This window comes from Malus domestica, chromosome 05, assembly GCF_042453785.1.
Source record: "Malus domestica chromosome 05, GDT2T_hap1".
Taxonomy (NCBI): domain Eukaryota; kingdom Viridiplantae; phylum Streptophyta; class Magnoliopsida; order Rosales; family Rosaceae; genus Malus; species Malus domestica.
Genome location: NC_091665.1, coordinates 14,905,130 through 14,924,221, shown reverse-complemented (window position 1 = coordinate 14,924,221; position 19,092 = coordinate 14,905,130). Strand labels below are relative to the sequence as shown.

Here is a 19,092-nt window from a genome sequence, read left to right as displayed (position 1 = left end):
CTTTTTTCTTAGTGTTACCCTTCTTTGTAGGTTTTTTCTGTTTGTTTCATCTACAACAATAAAAATTATTAGTACACTATTTCTTGAACTATAACAAAAAAATGCATGTTATTTCTAGAACTATGCTAAATAAACTCACACTATTTATGTAATGAACCAAAATAAACCACAACGTGCCTAGAAATTAAGAAAAAAAACTTTATTTGTGGAATTACATCAAACTAACCAAGAACGAAAATAAACTCACATTATTTATGAAAGGAGCAAAATCAATCCACATTGTTTATGAAATATCCTACACTATTTTTAAGGAAATGGAGCGAAATCAAAACAAAACAACCCACATTGTTTATGAAATGGAGCAAACTCAGCATTAGTCTGTGAACTACAACAAAACATCCCACACTTTTTACAATTATGAATTAACAGAACCCACACTATTTCTCGAACTAGAACAAAAAAGCAATTGCCTTTATGGAATTATAGCCTAATAATATGTACTATTTTGTGACATTGATAAAAAATAATCCCCAATATTTACGATTGATAGGAGCATATTTATGCGCCTTAGTTAGCTGGTTCTTATGCATTTTTGTTATGGTTTCTTTGTTAAAGTAGTCTTTTAAGCTACTTTCTTGTGTTTTCAGGTTTAGCGGACGTATTACATGAAATGATGCAATTTGGAGCTTTTGGAGCAAAAAGTGAGCTTGAAGTGAAAAGGACATGCTTGGAACGCAAGGTTGGGATGGAATTGAAGAGTTGAAGATTTGAGGTTTCCTACTTGAAGTAGGAAAGCTATGCCTAAAAGTTTCCATTTTGGGTCGATCTTTCCTAAATCGGAATTGGCAACCAAAGTTTCTAAAAGTTGGAAGTTTCTATTCTTGGAGGTTTCCATTTTCGAGAGTTTCTATTCTTGGCGTTGGGCTTTTAGATGACCTAAACCCAAATTTCCTTGTGGACCTTCAACCCATGCCGAACCCTAGGGCCTAATCATCTAAAATCTGCCATGTTAAACCCTAGTCCATTCCTCCTAAACCCAAGCCGCACCTTTCCATCCTAGAAGCCTATTTTACAAACCCTAGCCCATGTTCACTTAAGTGCCGCACCTAACCCTAGCCCATCTGATTTCATTAGGGTTTTAGGTGCTTATATATTTGTGTTTTACCACCCTAGCCGAACATCATCTTCCCTCTCACTAAAAATCAGAAAACCATCTCCCTTTCCCCACCTTGCCTCAGCCACCATCACCAAAACCATCTCTTGTCGCAGCCTTTAGTCCATTCCAGCCACCATCCTCCACCTTTAGACACCATTCCACACCTCCATAACTCTTTCCCACACCTTGCCGCACCACCCTACCATCCTAACTCCCTTCTAAAAACCAAAAACACATCCAGCAAACTCCATTCACGCCAGAACCTGTCCCTCACCTTTGCCGAGCCCAACCTACACCCAAATCCATATTCTCTGACCCCAAACCTTCCTAGCCGTGCCCTACACCTATCCTAGATAGTTTTCCACCATTCTCCCTCATCCAAAGTCATCCAAAACCATCCAAAAACCCCCTAAACCCTCTCTGCCGCAGCAAGGAGAAGAAGAAAGAGGAGCTTCCTGTGCAGATTTCAAAGTGGACTTCTTTGGCATTTTAGGTGTAATCTTTCTTATGTCTTTGATGTTTCAATTCAATAAACTTTGTGTTGTGAGTATGAGGAACTAAACCCCCTTAGTTGGGAGGTGATTCGAAACCATGTACATGCTTGCAATTTGATTCGATTACATTCAGTTGTTATTTCATAAGTTGTGGATTCAATTCGTTCATCTATTTGATTGATACTTATTTATGTATGTTGATTGAGAGTGCACGCTTAGTTTTCATGCATGAATATGATGCTAGATTATGAGGGAGTTTCACCTAATAGTTACAATCTTATAATCACAAGTAGTGAAGATCGCTTGAAAACGATCGCGTTGAATGAATTCTTAGCATAAGTTTCATGCAATTCATAGTAACAAATGCTTCGTCAATGCTTATGTTTTTCATAGAACGTAATGATTCTTGCTTGTATCTCTATTATGCAATTCATGTAGGGAACTTGTAGGGAATGTTTTGGGTTGTCGTATGCAATCATCCAACTTAATAACTTGTGGAAAAACTGAGGGTTAATTAGTGCAATTCACGGTTAACGTGGGGCATTGAGTATTCATAGTTTATCGGAAGAACAACTGAAAATCGTTTTGTTTGCGAGTGTGACATGTGTGGAGAAGAACCTCCTAACTAGCCTTTTAACCATCTATTTCACCAAAATCGTTTTTACAATCTGTGTTAATTAAAGTTTCTGTTTTGTTTTCAATTTTCGTCCAAAACAATTCCCCCTTTATTTTGAAGTCTTAGATTAGTTAGAAAGTGTTTTGATTTGTGTTTCTAGGTGTTTTGATTCAAGTTTTCAACCAATTTCGTCCAGATTAGTGTAAGTGCTCAAAACTGCCCAGAAAGTGGTTTTTAGGCAGTTTTGAGTCTTCTAGTTGCTGTTTTGAGTTTTAGGTTTGTTTAAGTGTTTTAACCTTTAGTTTTGCATTCTTTGAGTCTAGTTTAGTGTTTTAAACTTTGTTTTTATGTTTTTAAGTCAGTTTTCAAGTGTTTAGCAATCCCTCCTAATCCCCGGTCTAGAACGATCCCTACTTACATCTTTACTACAATTTGACAAAAAGAGGGTTTAATTTGAGTGCTAGTTAATTTTCGCATCAACGATAGGTAACAAAATAAACACTTTATGAATTATCTCACATTGTTTTATAAAATATCCCACACTATTTATGGATCTAGAACAATATAACCCACACTATTATGAAATATCCCACATTGTTTATAAGGAAAGGGAGCAAAACCAAACCACAACAACCCACATTGTTTATGAAAGTTAGCAAAACAAAACCAAAACAATTCACATTGTTTATGAAGGGAAGCAAAATCAACATTAGTCCGTGAACTACAACAACACATCCCATACTTTTTAAGATCATGAATTAACATAAAACACATTATTTCTTGAACTAGAACAAAAAATCAATAGTGTTTTTGGAATTAAAGCATAATAACCCGTACTATTTTGTGAAATTAATAAAAAAAAAAAAAAAAACCCCCAATGAGATATAACAATTAAACACTGTTTATGGATCTAGAACAATATAACCCGCACTGTTTATGAAATATTCCACACTATTTATATGGAAAGGGAGCAAAACTGAACATTGTTTATGAAATTTAAGCAAAATAACCCTCACTATTTTGTGAACTTGATAAAAAATAGCCCCCAAAATTTATGAGATGTAACAAAATATACACTGTTTATATCTAAAACAATATAACTGACACTAATTGTGGATTTGATGCAAAAATCAACACAATATTGCTTGTATTATCCCAAAGTTATACATGAAATTGAAGAAAAGTAGGAACCACACATAATTTCAGTTTTAGAAAAATTGAGTAGTTATCAAAATGTAGTAAAAAGAAAATTAACACGAACATGCAAACATACATATTACTAATGTTCAAAGTGAGAATTTAACAAGAATTTCAGTTTAGTACCTCTTGTTCTTCAGGAACTTGTTGTTCGTCAAGAATTTGTTGTTCTTCTACCATTGATGTGTAGATTTTTGTTTGAAAATTGGAATTTGAAGTTGAAATTGGATTTTGTGGAATGGACTTTTGTTTGCGGAGTTTGAATTTGGTTCTATTTGCTGGTTTGTATGAGTGGTTGGTGTAATTAATGGCAATGGAGGTGATGGATTGAATGTGGTAACTGTTATTTTGGTAACGGACTTGAGTTAAAGTTCCGTTAGAGGCATTTTTGGAATAGTAATTGTTGTGTAGGCTGGACTTTTTATTGAGCCCGTGTTTTTTTTTAAGGGCTTGATGAATGTCTTTATGGTTAAAACTTAAGCCTTTTTATTAAATAATAGTTTATGGTGGTTTTTGGTTAAATAAAAGTTGGCCCAAGCCCTTTTCGTTAACAAACCAAAAAAAATTGGAGTTTTAATGAAAAGGGCTTGGACTAACTTCAATTTAACCAAAAACCACATAATAACTTTATTTAATAAAAATGGCATGAATTTTAATAAAAATGACAAACATTATAAGAAAACAAGCCTAACCAAAAACCACATAATAACTTTATGTCCTAACAACAACCTGAAACAATTGAACCAAAAATGCATCAAAATCGTACTAAAATTTGATATTTCTCGATTCTTCGAGTGAAATAAAGAAGAAGAGCTTTAATGAAAAGATATTAGGCTAACTTTAATTTAACCAAAAACCACCTTAAACTATTCTTTAACCAAAAAGGCCTAAAATTTAACCATAAGGACACAGGTTGAATAAAAGAAATGGGTTGAATTAAAAGCCCAACAAACAATAAATATTTTTTTCCTTCCTTGCCCCTAATGAAACTCAAGCCCATTACAAACTTCACAATATTTACCATTCTACCAATGTCCTCTCACAAGCTGCTATTAATATAAAAACAACCCACTGACGCAATAACTTCCATAGTCTTCTACCCACTGTTGGAAGTAAGCCCACAAAGCCACTCATTTGATGTAATATCTTTTTGGAATACTTAATGTATTAAACTTTTATATGTTTAATGAAGGGAAAAGCTTATTGTTGATCACTATTTATTGTATCATGTGTTTAAGTAATAAGGGAATCCAAGGGATGTATTTGATCTAAGAGACAAGTGATCTAAGTGAGTTAGATTATCGAGACCATTATCTTATGGTCATTCCTAAAACGTTCCTAGCCATAGAATTGCCAATTGGGTATTGACAATCCGCTAAGGTTAGTATGTGTTATGTCGACTCAAGCTTGAGTATGACTAGTCTCAAGTCATTTGGTGTTGGACACTAAGACAAACACATAGGTGCTCGAAAGAGTAATCGAGTACACTGAACAACGATCGAAAGAGAGTTCGAACATACATGTCATGTAAGAACTCGAAAGTTGCAATATGCAAAGTAGTCCTTTGACCTGAGGCATCATAGATGTCTAATGGTTAGGTCCTTGATCTTTGATCATGTCAACGGCATTCCATTGGAGTGTCCACGGCATTGTTGGGGTCAAGCTATCTAGTCATGTAGGCATATGAATGCACAACAAGGGATCTCTAACCTTCCATGGTAGAAGAAGAATACTCTAAGATATGATTCGTAAGTCTTTGGCCAAAGCAAATGAATATGACTTAGGAAGTTTGTTCCAATTCATATTCAAAGGAATCATATAGAAAAGTATCACATTGGATAGTAGACATGAAACAAACTATCACTTAAACAATGTGATTAAGAGTATTGTATTAGAGAATGACCGTATTGCATTGTAGTTGTAACTAGATAGGTTCTCCAACCAATTCTACTTAGCTTGGGTAACCATGACATACTGCTAGGTGTCACTCATGGTTTGTGGAAGCCCTAATGACTAGCAAACACTAATCATAAAGGGAAAATTGAAATGTGGTTTCAATTCACAATCGATCGTTAAGAGTAACAATCGCCCACTACCTCGCTAATTGGAACCTAATGGATCGTACACCGAGTAAGGGCGATAGTGAAGAAATTAAATGAAATGGATATGCAATTAAATGGTTTAATTGAAGAATGGTCAAGATTAATTAATTAGTTAATTAATTATACGAAAGGTTCGTATTGGGCTTTTAAGTTGGTTTTGGGTTTCGGGGCCCAAAAGTGTTTTGGTCCATAAGGCCCATTATGTTTAAGTTGTATGACAACTAAAACAAAATGGGCAATAAGCCCAATCACAACATATAGGCCGGCCATAGTGAGGAGATGGTGAAAGTTTGCTTAATTGCAAGTTTGCCACTCACCAAAGAAAAGTGTTATAAAAGCAACTTTATAGCTATTTTCTCATAAAAGGGTTTTCTTTGAGGCAAAGAGGTGAAACTTTTTCTCTCTTTCTCTCTACAAAGAGGCCGGCCACTTAGGGAGATTAATCTAGCAATCTCTTCTTCCCTAAGTCATCCATTTCATCTTCACACTTAACCCTTGGTGTGGAGACTTAGAGACACCAAACTTTTGGTGTTTTAGAGATCCTTTCCTTACATCCACAAAGTCCAAAGGAGCACAAAAGGAGAAGGAAATCACAAGCAATATCCAAGGAGCTAGGAGGTGACTTGAAGGCCCTCCACTTGGGTGAATCCCTTGTGTAAACAAGGATGAGCTTCAAGGGTAAAGAAACTCTAAATCTTTACTTCTCTTTAATGTTGTTAAAGAGTCTTTTGGTTCACCATATACTAGGCTTTGAAAGTCATGGGTTTTATGAATTGTTTTTTAATGCATGCCTACTTTAAAGTGTTAATAGTTTGCATATGTATTCAAATGTTCTTACATGTTCTTAGCTAGGACAAAATTTTTCCTTCAAGTGGTATCAGAGCCTAGGCCTAGTTTATGGTGAATCCTTTTGGGTTTTGTGATTATCATAATATGTGATTTAAATGTTGTAAATGTTACAAGCTTTGTTCTTGCTTTTGAATATAAATTTTGCTTGAAAATTTAGCATCTCAAATGTTGTAGATGTATTTCATTTAAGCATGAATATTGGAACTAAAATTTGGTGCCATGTATGTTGGGAAATTCGGCCAAATCCAAAGGGTGATTTTTTGGGTTCATGTTTGTCTTGTTAAAATGGTTTTAAAGTGACTTTTGGAACCCCTAAGTACCCTAGGATATTAGCCCTCTTTTGAGTGGTGAAAAATTGAGTTTTGGTGAGTGAAAACATTCATTGAGCTATTATGAGTTTTCATGAGTGTTCTTCAATGTTCTTGAAGTTCTTGCCAAGAACAAAAAGTTTTGAAGTTTTGATTCAAAAGTTTTATGTTTTTCATAAAGTTTTGGTTTAATTTTGATGGGTGATGGTTATTGGTGAAGCATTAATATTGGCTTTAATGTTTGACAAAACTCTTTAATGTTTTACAAAACATTTTCTTACAAACCATCAATTTCACCTTTTCCTCACCCACCAAAATCGACTTGCAAAAACTTTTTAGAAAATTTTTCATTTCTTCTCAAATGGCCGGCCACCCCCTAGTGGGGGTACTTTTGGGGCCTTTGTGCAATTACATAAAGTTTTGATACTTTTGTGTATTTGCATTTTGGCCCAAAAGTTTACGTTTTTACGTTAAGGCCCAAAAATTCTAAAGGACAAATTGTTTTGATCCTTTAATGATGTTTTTACATTATTAAAATTTTGGGTTCTAGTTGTAATTACATGAAGTTGTGGACTTTTGTGTTTTTACAAAGTGACCCCAAAAGTTTTTGTATTTGCATTGTGGCCCAATTGTTGTGGTCATAGTTTCCTTATGGCCCAAATAAGATGAGAACAAAATGGTTTTGTCTCCTAAATGAGAATTGGATTTTCATTTCATTTAGTTCCATTTAAATCAATTCTATGGATCCAAAAACCAATTGTTTAAAGTTGTTTTCTTAGTTAATGTGATTGATTAAGAAAAGGGTGATTATGAACCAAAGGCCTCGATAATTGAGCTATGTGATTGGCCGATTTACATTATGAATGTTTGGGTTAAGTAGATGAGATTTGAATGTAATTTGATTAATTCAATTTGTTGTAAATGGACATAAGTCCATCATTTGTGTTGTAAAAGGGCATAAGCCCTTATTATTATTTCATGTATTCCTTTTGTTTATATGTATGCAAATTGGAATAGTTGGGTCCAACGCCCAATAGGAAATAACGGTTTAATTGGATTAAACGCGTAACTAAAATCAACAACTATCTACCTTAAACCCAAGGTCCAACACAAGGCTCGTGTTGGATCAAATCAAACGGTTCATAATCATCCTAAAACCTAATATGACTATATAATCCATATGAGGATGCAATGCATTCGTTAGTAGTTCCATATAGTCTCACTTATTTCTTCGAAATAGTGGGAGTATTATAAACTACTAATTCATATTAAACTTGGACCAATGGTTGTGATAGGCCCAAGTTCTTTTAATAAGATTAAAATGATTTTGATGTAGCCCAACACTACTCCCTCAAAACAAATATTAAGTTGATAAGCGAGAGATGTTTAGAATATCTCTTCGTAGGCCTTCCACCGTGGTGGGCTCCAAGCGTTTATGACTCATGCACCGGCTTCACCCTTGTTGGAAGTATGCCCACAAAGCCACTCATTTGATGTAATAGCTTTTTGGAATACTTAATGTATTAAACTTTTATATGTTTAATGGAGGGCAAAGCTTATTGTTAATCACTATTTATTGTATCATGTGTTTAAGTAATAAGGGAATCCAAGGGATGTATTTGATCTAAGAGACAAATGATCTAAGTGAGTTAGATTATCGAGACCATTCTCTTATGTTCATTCCTAAAACGTTCCTAGCCATAGAATTGCCAATTGGGCATTGACAATCCGCTAAGGTTAGTATGTGTTATGTTGACTCAAGCGTGAGTATGACTAGTCTCAAGTCATTTGGTGTTGGACACTAAGACAAACACATAGGTGCTCGAAAGAGTAATCGAGTACACTGAACTACGACCAAAAGAGAGTTCGAACATACATGTCATGTATGAACTCTAAAGTTGCAATATGCAAAGTAGTCCTTTGACCTGAGGCATCATAGATGTCTAATGGTTAGGTCCTTGATCTTTAATCATGTCAACGACATTCCCTCAGAGTGTCCACGGCATTGTTGGGGTCAAGCTATCTAGTCATGTAGGCATATGAATGCACAACAAGGGATCTCTAACCTTCCATGGTGGAAAGAGAATACTCTAAGATATGATTCTAAAGTCTTTGGCCAAAGCAAATGAATATGACTTAGGAAGTTTGTTCCAAATCATATTCAAGGGAATCATATAGGAAAGTATCACATTGGATAGTAGACATGAAACAAACTATCACTTAAACAATGTGATTAAGAGTATTGTATTAGAGAAGGACCGTATTGCATTGTAGTTGTAACTGGATAGGTTCTCCAACCAATTCTACTTAGCTTGGGTAACCATGATATGCTGCTAGGCGTCACTCATGGTTTGTGGAAGCCCTAATGGTTAGCAAACACTAATCAATAAAGGGAGAATTGAAATGTGGTTTCAATTCACAATCGATCGTTAAGAGTAACAATCACCCATTGCCTCGTTAATTGGAACCTAATGGATCGTACACCGAGTAAGGATGTATGTGAAGAAATCAAATAAAATGGATAAGCAATTAAATGGTTTAATTGAAGAATGGTCAAGATTAATTAAATAGTTAATTAATTATACGAAATGTTCGTATTGGGCTTATATGTTGGTTTTGGGTTTCGGGGCCCAAAAGCGTTTTGGTCCACAAGGCCCATTATGTTTAAGTTGTATGACAACTAAAACAAAATGGGCAAATTAGTCCAATAACAAAGGAAGGCCGGCCATTAGGGTGAATATGGCAAACTTGGATTAATTACAAGTTTGCCACTCACTTGTAATGAAGTATAAATTCAACTTTATAGCTTTATTTTCATTTAGGGTTTTCTTGTTGAAATTGGGTGAAACATTTTCTCTCCTTTTTCTTCCAAGAGGCCGGCCACTAAGGGGAGGGACATCTAGCAATCTCTTCTTCCCTAAGTCATCCATATCATCTTCACAAGATACATCCTTGGTGAAGAGACTTAGAGACATCAAACTTTTGGTGTTTTGGAGAACATATCCTCATTTCCTCAAATCTTCAAAGGAGCACTAAAGGGAGGAAAACATAGGAGGATCCAAGGAGCTTGGAGGTGACTTGAAGGCCCTTCACTTGGGTGAATCCCTTGTGTAAACAAGGATGAGCTCCAAGGGTAAAGAAACTCTAAATCTTTACTTATCTTTAATGTTGTTAAAGAGTTTATTTTGGTTCACCATATACTAGGCTTTGAAAGTCATGGGTTTTATGAATTGTTTTTGAATGCATGCCTACTTTAAAGTGTTAATAGCTTGCATGAGTATTCAAATGTTCATACTTGTTCTTAGCTAGGACAAAATTTTTCCTTCAACCCTATCATGGGGAAGTACAAAGTATGTGCTTACATCCAGGAGGAGTCCATAAACATATGATGAGGTGAGTGTAGGCAACGAGGATAGCCGACATCGTATCATCGTGAGGCTATTCTTGAACCCCTTCACAAACTAAGCATGGTGGGAATAACTTAACTAAGTGCAATGGAGCCGACATTGTATCATCGTGAGGCAACATTCTCTAGAGGCCAAACAGATGGGTAATTACAAAAGTTGTAAATGAATAAAGCGTTATTCTCTCATCATTATTTTTGCTAGCCAACATCGTATCATCGTGAGGTGGGCTTGGTAATGGTGAGTCTCCCATACCCCGCTAAGAGTTCAATATAACTCTCAAATTCCATTGAGGGATGTGGAATTTGCCAAAAATAGTGGGTGGTACTATTTGATTCAAAGACCCAATCAAATAGTTTTAAACAAACAATCTAATACGATTTCTGTTATGTTATGTAGTTAACGACATGCCTAAAATTATACCCACCATTATACTTGACAAAAGAGGCCTTAAGGGCCAACGTTTCCTTGCTTGGTATCGCCACATTGAGAATGTCTCAAAGGTGAAAGACATATTGTATGTGCTTAAGCAATCCCCTCCTCATGTACCTCCTACGAAACTAGCTTCAAAGGAGGAGTGTCAAAATTATGTTAGACACTATGAGGATAACTTACAAGCCAAATGCTTAATCCTCACTTCACTTAGTGAGGAACTTATGAAGCTACATAAGCACATGGACACTTCTTGTGCCATGGTTGAAAGTTTGCATAAGATGCATGACATTGAGACTAGTAATGTACGATTCTCAAATGTTTGTAGTCTAATGAATGCCAAAATGGCAAAGGGGACATCGGTCCATGAACATGGACAAAAGATGGAAAAGATATTTAAAGATCTTAAAAGTTTAGGAACTTCCATCGATGGGAAAATGGCCCAAGACTTTTTCCTTGCATCTCTCTCGGATGATTTCACTAAGTTTATTGTAAACTATAAAGTGAATAGATTCAATCATGCTTTAATTGACATGTGCTGTAAATTTGAAAAAGGTTTCAAAAGAGATAGTGGGAGTGAGAATGCAATCACAAGGAAAATGTTGCATAAGAAGAAGGCAAAGAAATCCAAAGGAATATGCTTTCATTGTGGAAAGGATGAACGTTGGAAGAAGAAATACAGGGTGCGCATTGCGAGCCTCATGACACGAACTTTTGAAGAGATTATTTCTGTCATAGAGAGTTCTTTTACAGTGAGCTCCAGTTCCTGGATATTTGATTCAGGCGCTAGTCAACATATCTGTAATACGATGCAGGGACTAGCAGGGAGCAGGTCACTGAGCAATGGGGAGATGATTGTGCGAGTTGGGAACGGCACTAAAATCTCGGCAAAAGCAATAGGCACCTACATGCTTAACCTACCCTCTGGGGAAGTCCTGGAACTTAAAAATTGTTTATATTTTCCTTCATGTATAAAGAATTTGATTTCCATCTCTAAGCTTTTACGAGATGGGCACTCAGTATTGTTTGACAAAATGAGTTGCACTTTATACTTGAATAGTCGTATTATCTCTCATGGTAATATGATAGAAGGACTTTTTCACTTAGAGACGAATAGTGGGATGCACTGTATTGCAAGCAGGAATACCTTAAAACTCAAAAGGGCTAGAGAAGAAGTTAGCCAAGAAAAGATGTGGCATCTTAAACTTGGACATGTGAACCTTGATAAGATTCACAAGATGTCGAAAGACGGATATATCCACCCATTAGGTAATGACCATATGGGTACTTGTGAATGTTGCTTGAAAGGGAAAATGACCAAATCTCCATTTACTGGAAAATGAGAGCGTGCAACTGAAATTCTAGGGTTAATCCACACTGACGTATGTGGACCTATGTCTACTACATCGAGAGGAGGCTTCTCCTACTATATCAGATTCATCGACGATCATTCTCGGTTTGGCTATGTGTATCTTATGAAGTACAAGTCAAAATCCTTTGAAAGGTTCAAAGAATTCAAGAATGAAGTTGAGAAGCAAACTGGGAAACAGATAAAGATCCTAAGATCGGATCGAGGGGGTGAATATCTGAGTAATGAATTCCTAGATTATCTCAAAGAGTGTGGAATAATATCACAGTGGACTCCACCGGGAACTCCACAACTTAATGGAGTTTCTGAAAGGAGAAATCGAACCTTGATGAACATGGTTCGTTCTATGATGAGTTCTGCTGATCTACCAGTAACATTCTGGGGATATGCTCTATGTACAACAGCTTACTTGCTTAATAGAGTACCTTCCAAGTCAGTTTCACAAACGCCCTATGAGATATGGTATGGAAGAAAGCCAAGTCTTAATCACATTAAGATTTGGGGTTGTGAAGCATATGTCAAGAAGCTTGAAGCTACTAAGCTTGAAGCGAGATCAGTAAGATGCTATTTTGTGGGATATCCTAGAGAAACTATGGGATATGAGTTCTACCATCCTGACGACCAGAAAGTCTTTGTCGCCAGAACTGCTAAGTTTCTAGAAGACGAATTTGTTCTCAAATGAACTATAAGCAAACAGATGGAAATTAATGAGATTAATAATGAACCACAAACAAGCACTCGACAAGTTGACAACCCCATTCCTGAACCCCTAGCTCCACGTAGATCTGAACGGGTTAGTAAGCCACCTAAGAGGTATGGCTTAGACAATGACTTTGCGGAATTGCACCTTCTAGGTGACAATGACACAAAGGAGGACCCTAGGGACTACACTGAAGCAATGTCCGACATTGATTCGAAGAGATGGCAAGAGGCCATGAAATCCGAGATGGATTCCATGTATCAAAATCAGGTATGGACTCTTGTAGACCCTCCAGAAGGTATAGTACCTGTTGGAAACAAATGGGTCTTCAAGAGGAAGATAGGCGTTGATGGGAACGTGGAAACTTATAAGGCTAGACTCGTAGCCAAGGGTTACAGGCAACGAGAAGGGATTGATTATGAAGAAACCTTCTCTCCTGTAGCCATGATTAAGTCCATTCGGATTTTGCTTGCTATAGCTGCGTACCATGATTATGAGATATGGCAAATGGACGTGAAGACGGCCTTTCTGAACGGCTACCTAGAGGAAGAGCTCTATATGACTCAACCCGAAGGTTTCATGTCCAAGTCTGAAAAGACTAAGGTATGCAAGCTTCAAATGTCCATTTATGGACTTAAGCAAGCCTCCAGGAGCTGGAACATTCGTTTCGACACTGAAATCAAAACGTTTGGTTTTACTCAAAACGAAGACGACAATTGTGTTTATCAAAAGGTCGTTGGGGAAGCAGTAGTATTCCTAGTGTTATATGTAGATAACATATTACTATTCGGGAATGACACTGCAATACTTTCTTCTGTAAAATTGTGGTTGTCCAAAACCTTACACATGAAAGATTTAGGAGATGCATCTTATGTACTTGGGATAAAGCTCTATCGTGATAGATCCAGAAAATTAATTGGATTATCCCAATCTATGTACATTGATAAGGTGCTAAGTAGGTTCCAGATGGAACAATCTAAGAAAGGTTTTCTTCCTGTGAGACATGGAATTCACCTTTCTAAGTCCATGGAACCTAAGACTCCTGAAGAGATACGGCAAATGAATATGATTCCTTATGCTTCCGCCATAGAGAGTCTCATGTATGCCATGATATGCACAAGGCCTGATATCGCATATGTTGTGAGCATTACTAGTCGATATCAATCTAACCCAGGACCAGAACATTGGGCAGCTGTCAAGACGGTCCTTAAGTACTTAAGAAGAACTGAGGACATGTTCCTCGTATATGGAGGAGCAGCAGAGTTGTGAGTGGAAGCCTATACAGACGCAGATTTCCAATCTGACGTCGATGATAGAAGTTCCAACTTCGGATATGTATTCACTCTGAATGGTGGGGCTGTCAGTTGGAAGAGCAAGAAACAGAGTGTAATTGCTGATTCCACAACAGAGGCTGAATATGTCGCTGCAGCTGAAGCCCGCAAAGAAGCGTTCTGGATGAAGAAGTTCATCACTGAACTTGGGGTGGTTCTAACCATTACATCACCAGTAACTTTGTACTGTGATAATAGTGGGGCGATAGCTTAAGCCAAGGAACCCAGGGCACATCAAAAGAACAAGCATTTTGACAGGCGCTTTAATATCATTAGAAGATATGCTGCCGAGGGGAAAGTCAACATCCTCAAAGTTGCTTCAGCCGATAACGTAGCAGATCCACTGACAAAGCCAATGTCTCAAATCCAGCTTGACCGTCATATGGAAAAGATGGGTATTAGATACATGGGAGGATGGCTTTGAGTGCAAGTGGGAGATTGTTGGAAGTATGCCTACAAAGCCACTCATTTGATGTAATAGCTTTTTGGAATACTTAATGTATTAAACTTTTATATGTTTAATGAAGGGCAAAGCTTATTGTTGATCACTATTTATTGTATCATGTGTTTAAGTAATAAGGGAATCCAAGGGATGTATTTGATCTAAGAGACAAGTGATCTAAGTGAGTTAGATTATCGAGACCATTCTCTTATATTCATTCCTAAAACGTTCCTAGCCATAGGATTGCCAATTGGGTATTGACAATCTGCTAAGGTTAGTATGTGTTATGTCGACTCAAGCTTGAGTATGACTAGTCTCAAGTCATTTGGTGTTGGACACTAAGACAAACACATAGGTGCTCGAAAGAGTAATCGAGTACACTGAACAACGATCGAAAGAGAGTTCAAACATACATGTCATGTAAGAACTCGAAAGTTGCAATATGCAAAGTAGTCCTTTGACCTGAGACATCATAGATGTCTAATGGTTAGGTCCTTGATCTTTGATCATGTCAACAGCATTCCATCGGAGTGTCCACGGCATTGTTGGGGTCAAGCTATCTAGTCATGTAGGCATATGAATGCACAACAAGGGATCTCTAACCTTCCATGGTGGAAGGAGAATACTCTAAGATATGATTCATAAGTCTTTGGCCAAAGCAAATGAATATGACTTAGGAAGTTTGTTCCAATTCATATTCAAAGGAATCATATAGAAAAGTATCACATTGGATAGTAGACATGAAACAAACTATCACTTAAACAATGTGATTAAGAGTATTGTATTAGAGAATGACCGTATTGCATTATAGTTGTAACTGGATAGGTTCTCCAACCAATTCTACTTAGCTTGGGTAACCATAACATACTGCTAGGTGTCACTCATGGTTTGTGGAAGCGCTAATGACTAGCAAACACTAATCATAAAGGGAGAATTGAAATGTGGTTTCAATTCACAATCGATCGTTAAGAGTAACAATCGCCCACTACCTCGCTAATTGGAACCTAATGGATCGTACACCGAGTAAGGGCGATAGTGAAGAAATTAAATGAAATGGATATGCAATTAAATGGTTTAATTGAAGAATGGTCAAGATTAATTAATTAGTTAATTAATTATACGAAAGGTTCGTATTGGGCTTTTAAGTTGGTTTTGGGTTTCGGGGCCCAAAAGTGTTTTGGTCCATAAGGCTCATTATGTTTAAGTTGTATGACAACTAAAACAAAATAGGCAATAAGCCCAATCACAACATATAGGCCGGCCATGGTGAGGAGATGGTGAAAGTTTGCTTAATTGCAAGTTTGCCACTCACCAAAGAAAAGTGTTATAAAAGCAACTTTATAGCTATTTTCTCATAAAAGGGTTTTCTTTGAGGCAAAGAGGTGAAACTTTTTCTCTCTTTCTCTCTACAAAGAGGCCGGCCACTTAGGGAGATTAATCTAGCAATCTCTTCTTCCCTAAGTCATCCATTTCATCTTCACACTTAACCCTTGGTGTGGAGACTAAGAGACACCAAACTTTTGGTGTTTTGGAGATCCTTTCCTTACATCCACAAAGTCCAAAGGAGCACAAAAGGAGAAGGAAATCACAAGAAATATCCAAGGAGCTAGGAGGTGACTTGAAGGCCCTCCACTTGGGTGAATCCCTTGTGTAAACAAGGATGAGCTTCAAGGGTAAAGAAACTCTAAATCTTTACTTCTCTTTAATGTTGTTAAAGAGTCTTTTGGTTCACCATATACTAGGCTCTGAAAGTCATGGGTTTTATGAATTGTTTTTGAATGCATGCCTACTTTAAAGTGTTAATAGTTTGCATATGTATTCAAATGTTCTTACATGTTCTTAGCTAGGACAAAATTTTTCCTTCACCCACGTCTTATTTCGCAAACACAAATGCTCTTTCAAACATGCAACAACACCAGAAAATTAAAAATCAACTTCAATTTCAACTTTCATTCCCGTTTCAAAAAGATAAATTTGCAGACGCAACCAATCCGCATAAGAAATAGAGATTTTCTCAAAGCAAAACCTTAAAATAGAGGTACTAATCTCATTTCCTTGTTATTTCTTACTTTTAAATTATGTTTCCATGCTTGTGATCCATAAACTGAGCAATGCTTCATTAAGAAAACTACAAAATGATGGATTTTGTTTTTACTACATTATGATCACTATTAGTTTTTTCAGATCAAGAAATAGCTCAAGTCTTGAAATAGTGTACTTTGCACTACTCTTTAAAAAAAAAAAAAATAAATAAATAAAAAAACTGGTTTGTTAATTGTGTGTTTTCTTCCCTTACAGAAATAGTGTGAGTTATTTTGTTTTAGTTTCATAAATAGTGTGTAATTTTGTGGTAGTTCTAGAAATAGTGTGCATTATTTTGGTTCAATTTCGCAAATAGTGTGGGTTATATTACTATATTTCTTGAAATAATGTTTATTTTGTTCCCTTCTAAAAATAGTGTGGGTTATTTTGGTTCAGTTTAAAAACTAATGTAGGTTATTTTGCTATAGTTCCAAAAATAATGTGAGTTATTTTGCCGTTATTTCAGAAATAGTGTTTATTTTGTTATATTCCATAAATAGTGTGAGTTATCATTTTTCAAAAGCAATGTGGGTAATTTTGTTGTAGTTCCAGTAATAGTGTGGGTTATTTTGGTTTAGTTTTAGAAATAATTTTTTTTTTTTTTTTTTTTGCTGTAATAGACACTATTTATGAAATTGGGCCCATAAGTGGACACTATTTATGAAACGAAACTAAGAATTAAACACTATTTATAAAACTAAACCAATAGGTGAAAACTATTTATGAAGTTCGACTATACACTATTTATGAAACTGGACTAATAACTAGACACTATTTATGAAACGACAAGAACTAGGTACTATTAATGAAAGTGGACCAAGAAAGAGATTATTTATGAAACAATACCAATTACTATACACTATTTATCAAACAGAACCCAATAACTAGGCACTATTTATGAAAAATGGCCAATAAGTAGACACTATTTATGAAATTGGATCCATATGTAGACACTTGTTATGAAACAAAACCAAGAATTAGGCACTATTTCTAAAACTAAACCAATGAGACTTTTAACTAACTGTACTTAGTGGGAAGGGCCTGAAGAATCATGAACACAAGCTGCATCTCACCGATGTTTACATCCATGGAATTCAATTTCTCAGCAGTATCTGTCATCTTTATTGTATGATCCCTTATGGAGCCAATGCCCTCAATTTTGTATGTAGTCAGCAAGGACATGTATTGACTTACTTCTGTTTTCTCAAACTCCTTAAACTTCTTTTCAATTGCTGTCAAGTAATCCACAGCTAGCTGTAGTTTCTTCATTCCTCCTCTGATAGTATCAGTCATCCCACTTTCCAAGATGGAAAGTGCCACTTTACTAGCCCTTGTCCATCTTTCATGATCTGATTTCTCAACCCTAGTGCTTTGATCAATGACAATAGGCTTGGGATTATCAATTGCTATATCAAACTCATTAAGAGTCCACATCAAATTGATATCTCTTCTCCATTTTTTGTAGTTGCTTCCACCAGTGAGGATTGGAATGTTTGCCAAGCTTAAGATCTTCATTGATATTGTAGACGCTGATAAAAAAAGGTCGTACCCAGTGCACAAGGCTCCCGCTTTATGCAGGGTCTGGGAGAGGTGAATGTCGGCTAGCCTTACCCCCATTTATGGAGAGGCTGCTCCCAAGTCTCGAACCCGAGACCTACCGCTCATGGACGAAGGCACTTGTCATCGCACCAAGTGCGACCTCTTATTGTAGACACTGATGAACATAGAAATCACAATATGGACTTTAGAGTCCTGATTTCATTCCTCAATCTATTGCACATCAAGACATCACAACTATTATCCATATATATAATCTCAACACAATTTAGTTGATAAGCACATGCAGGATGAACGGTTTTATTGAAAACTTCAGGCAAGCATAGCATTTAATCCTAGAATAATTCATCTCATTCACAATAAGGTATTCACCTCATACGAAATAGTCAAAAGTTAAATATAAACATCAATTGAGGAACTAAATCACTTATTCAATGAAAATTAAAACTGAATATATCCTTTACAGGTAATCAATTCATATGCCCACTGATGAATTAGTTTGAATCAACATTAACGATAGGTTTAGTTATATAATTCTAATCAAACTTTAAAGCGAAATTAAACTCGGATTTCATGTTAATTATCTGGGTTTCAGAATACATACCTTGATGAATGAAAAATCAAACATCGCGCAGCGGAAGGAAAAAGCAGATATATTCAGTACCCAGACCGACAAGGCACAAAATCGCAAAGAAGAGAGAACAAAGATATGATGTTCAATTTCCTTAATCCCAGAACAACTGAAACAAGATGCAGGCTTTCGAGTTCTAATGGTCAAAAAATTTTGAATGACTTTTTTGAATTTTTTTTATTCAAACGCACCGTTTTGTGTAATCCCATATTTATTTCTTCTAACTAGAACCCGTCTCGAAACCTGACAATTGAAGGGTTTTTTTTTTTTTTTTTTTATTCAATAGATTTTGTTAATTGAATTTAAGAACTTAAACTATGGCTTTTATACCACATGTAAACTTTAACACCACATGATCTATCAAGTTACTAAAATCACAGCCAAATAAATCACAAAAGCTTAAGCCTATGAAAACATTGTAG

At 36.1% G+C, this 19,092-nt stretch overlaps 1 protein-coding gene across 1 annotated transcript; it reads right to left on the bottom strand.

The window, feature by feature from the left end:
• Positions 1–17,316: 17,316 nt before the first annotated feature.
• On the bottom strand, positions 17,317–18,782 carry LOC103444992 (uncharacterized). The gene is made up of 2 exons (XM_008383959.2): positions 18,644–18,782; positions 17,317–17,991 (listed from the first exon to the last, which is right to left on the bottom strand). The coding sequence occupies exons 1-2, from the start codon at positions 18,665–18,667 to the stop codon at positions 17,500–17,502; spliced, it is 516 nt and encodes a 171-aa protein (XP_008382181.2). The 5' UTR covers positions 18,668–18,782; the 3' UTR covers positions 17,317–17,499.
• Between the last annotated feature and the right edge of the window lie 310 nt (positions 18,783–19,092).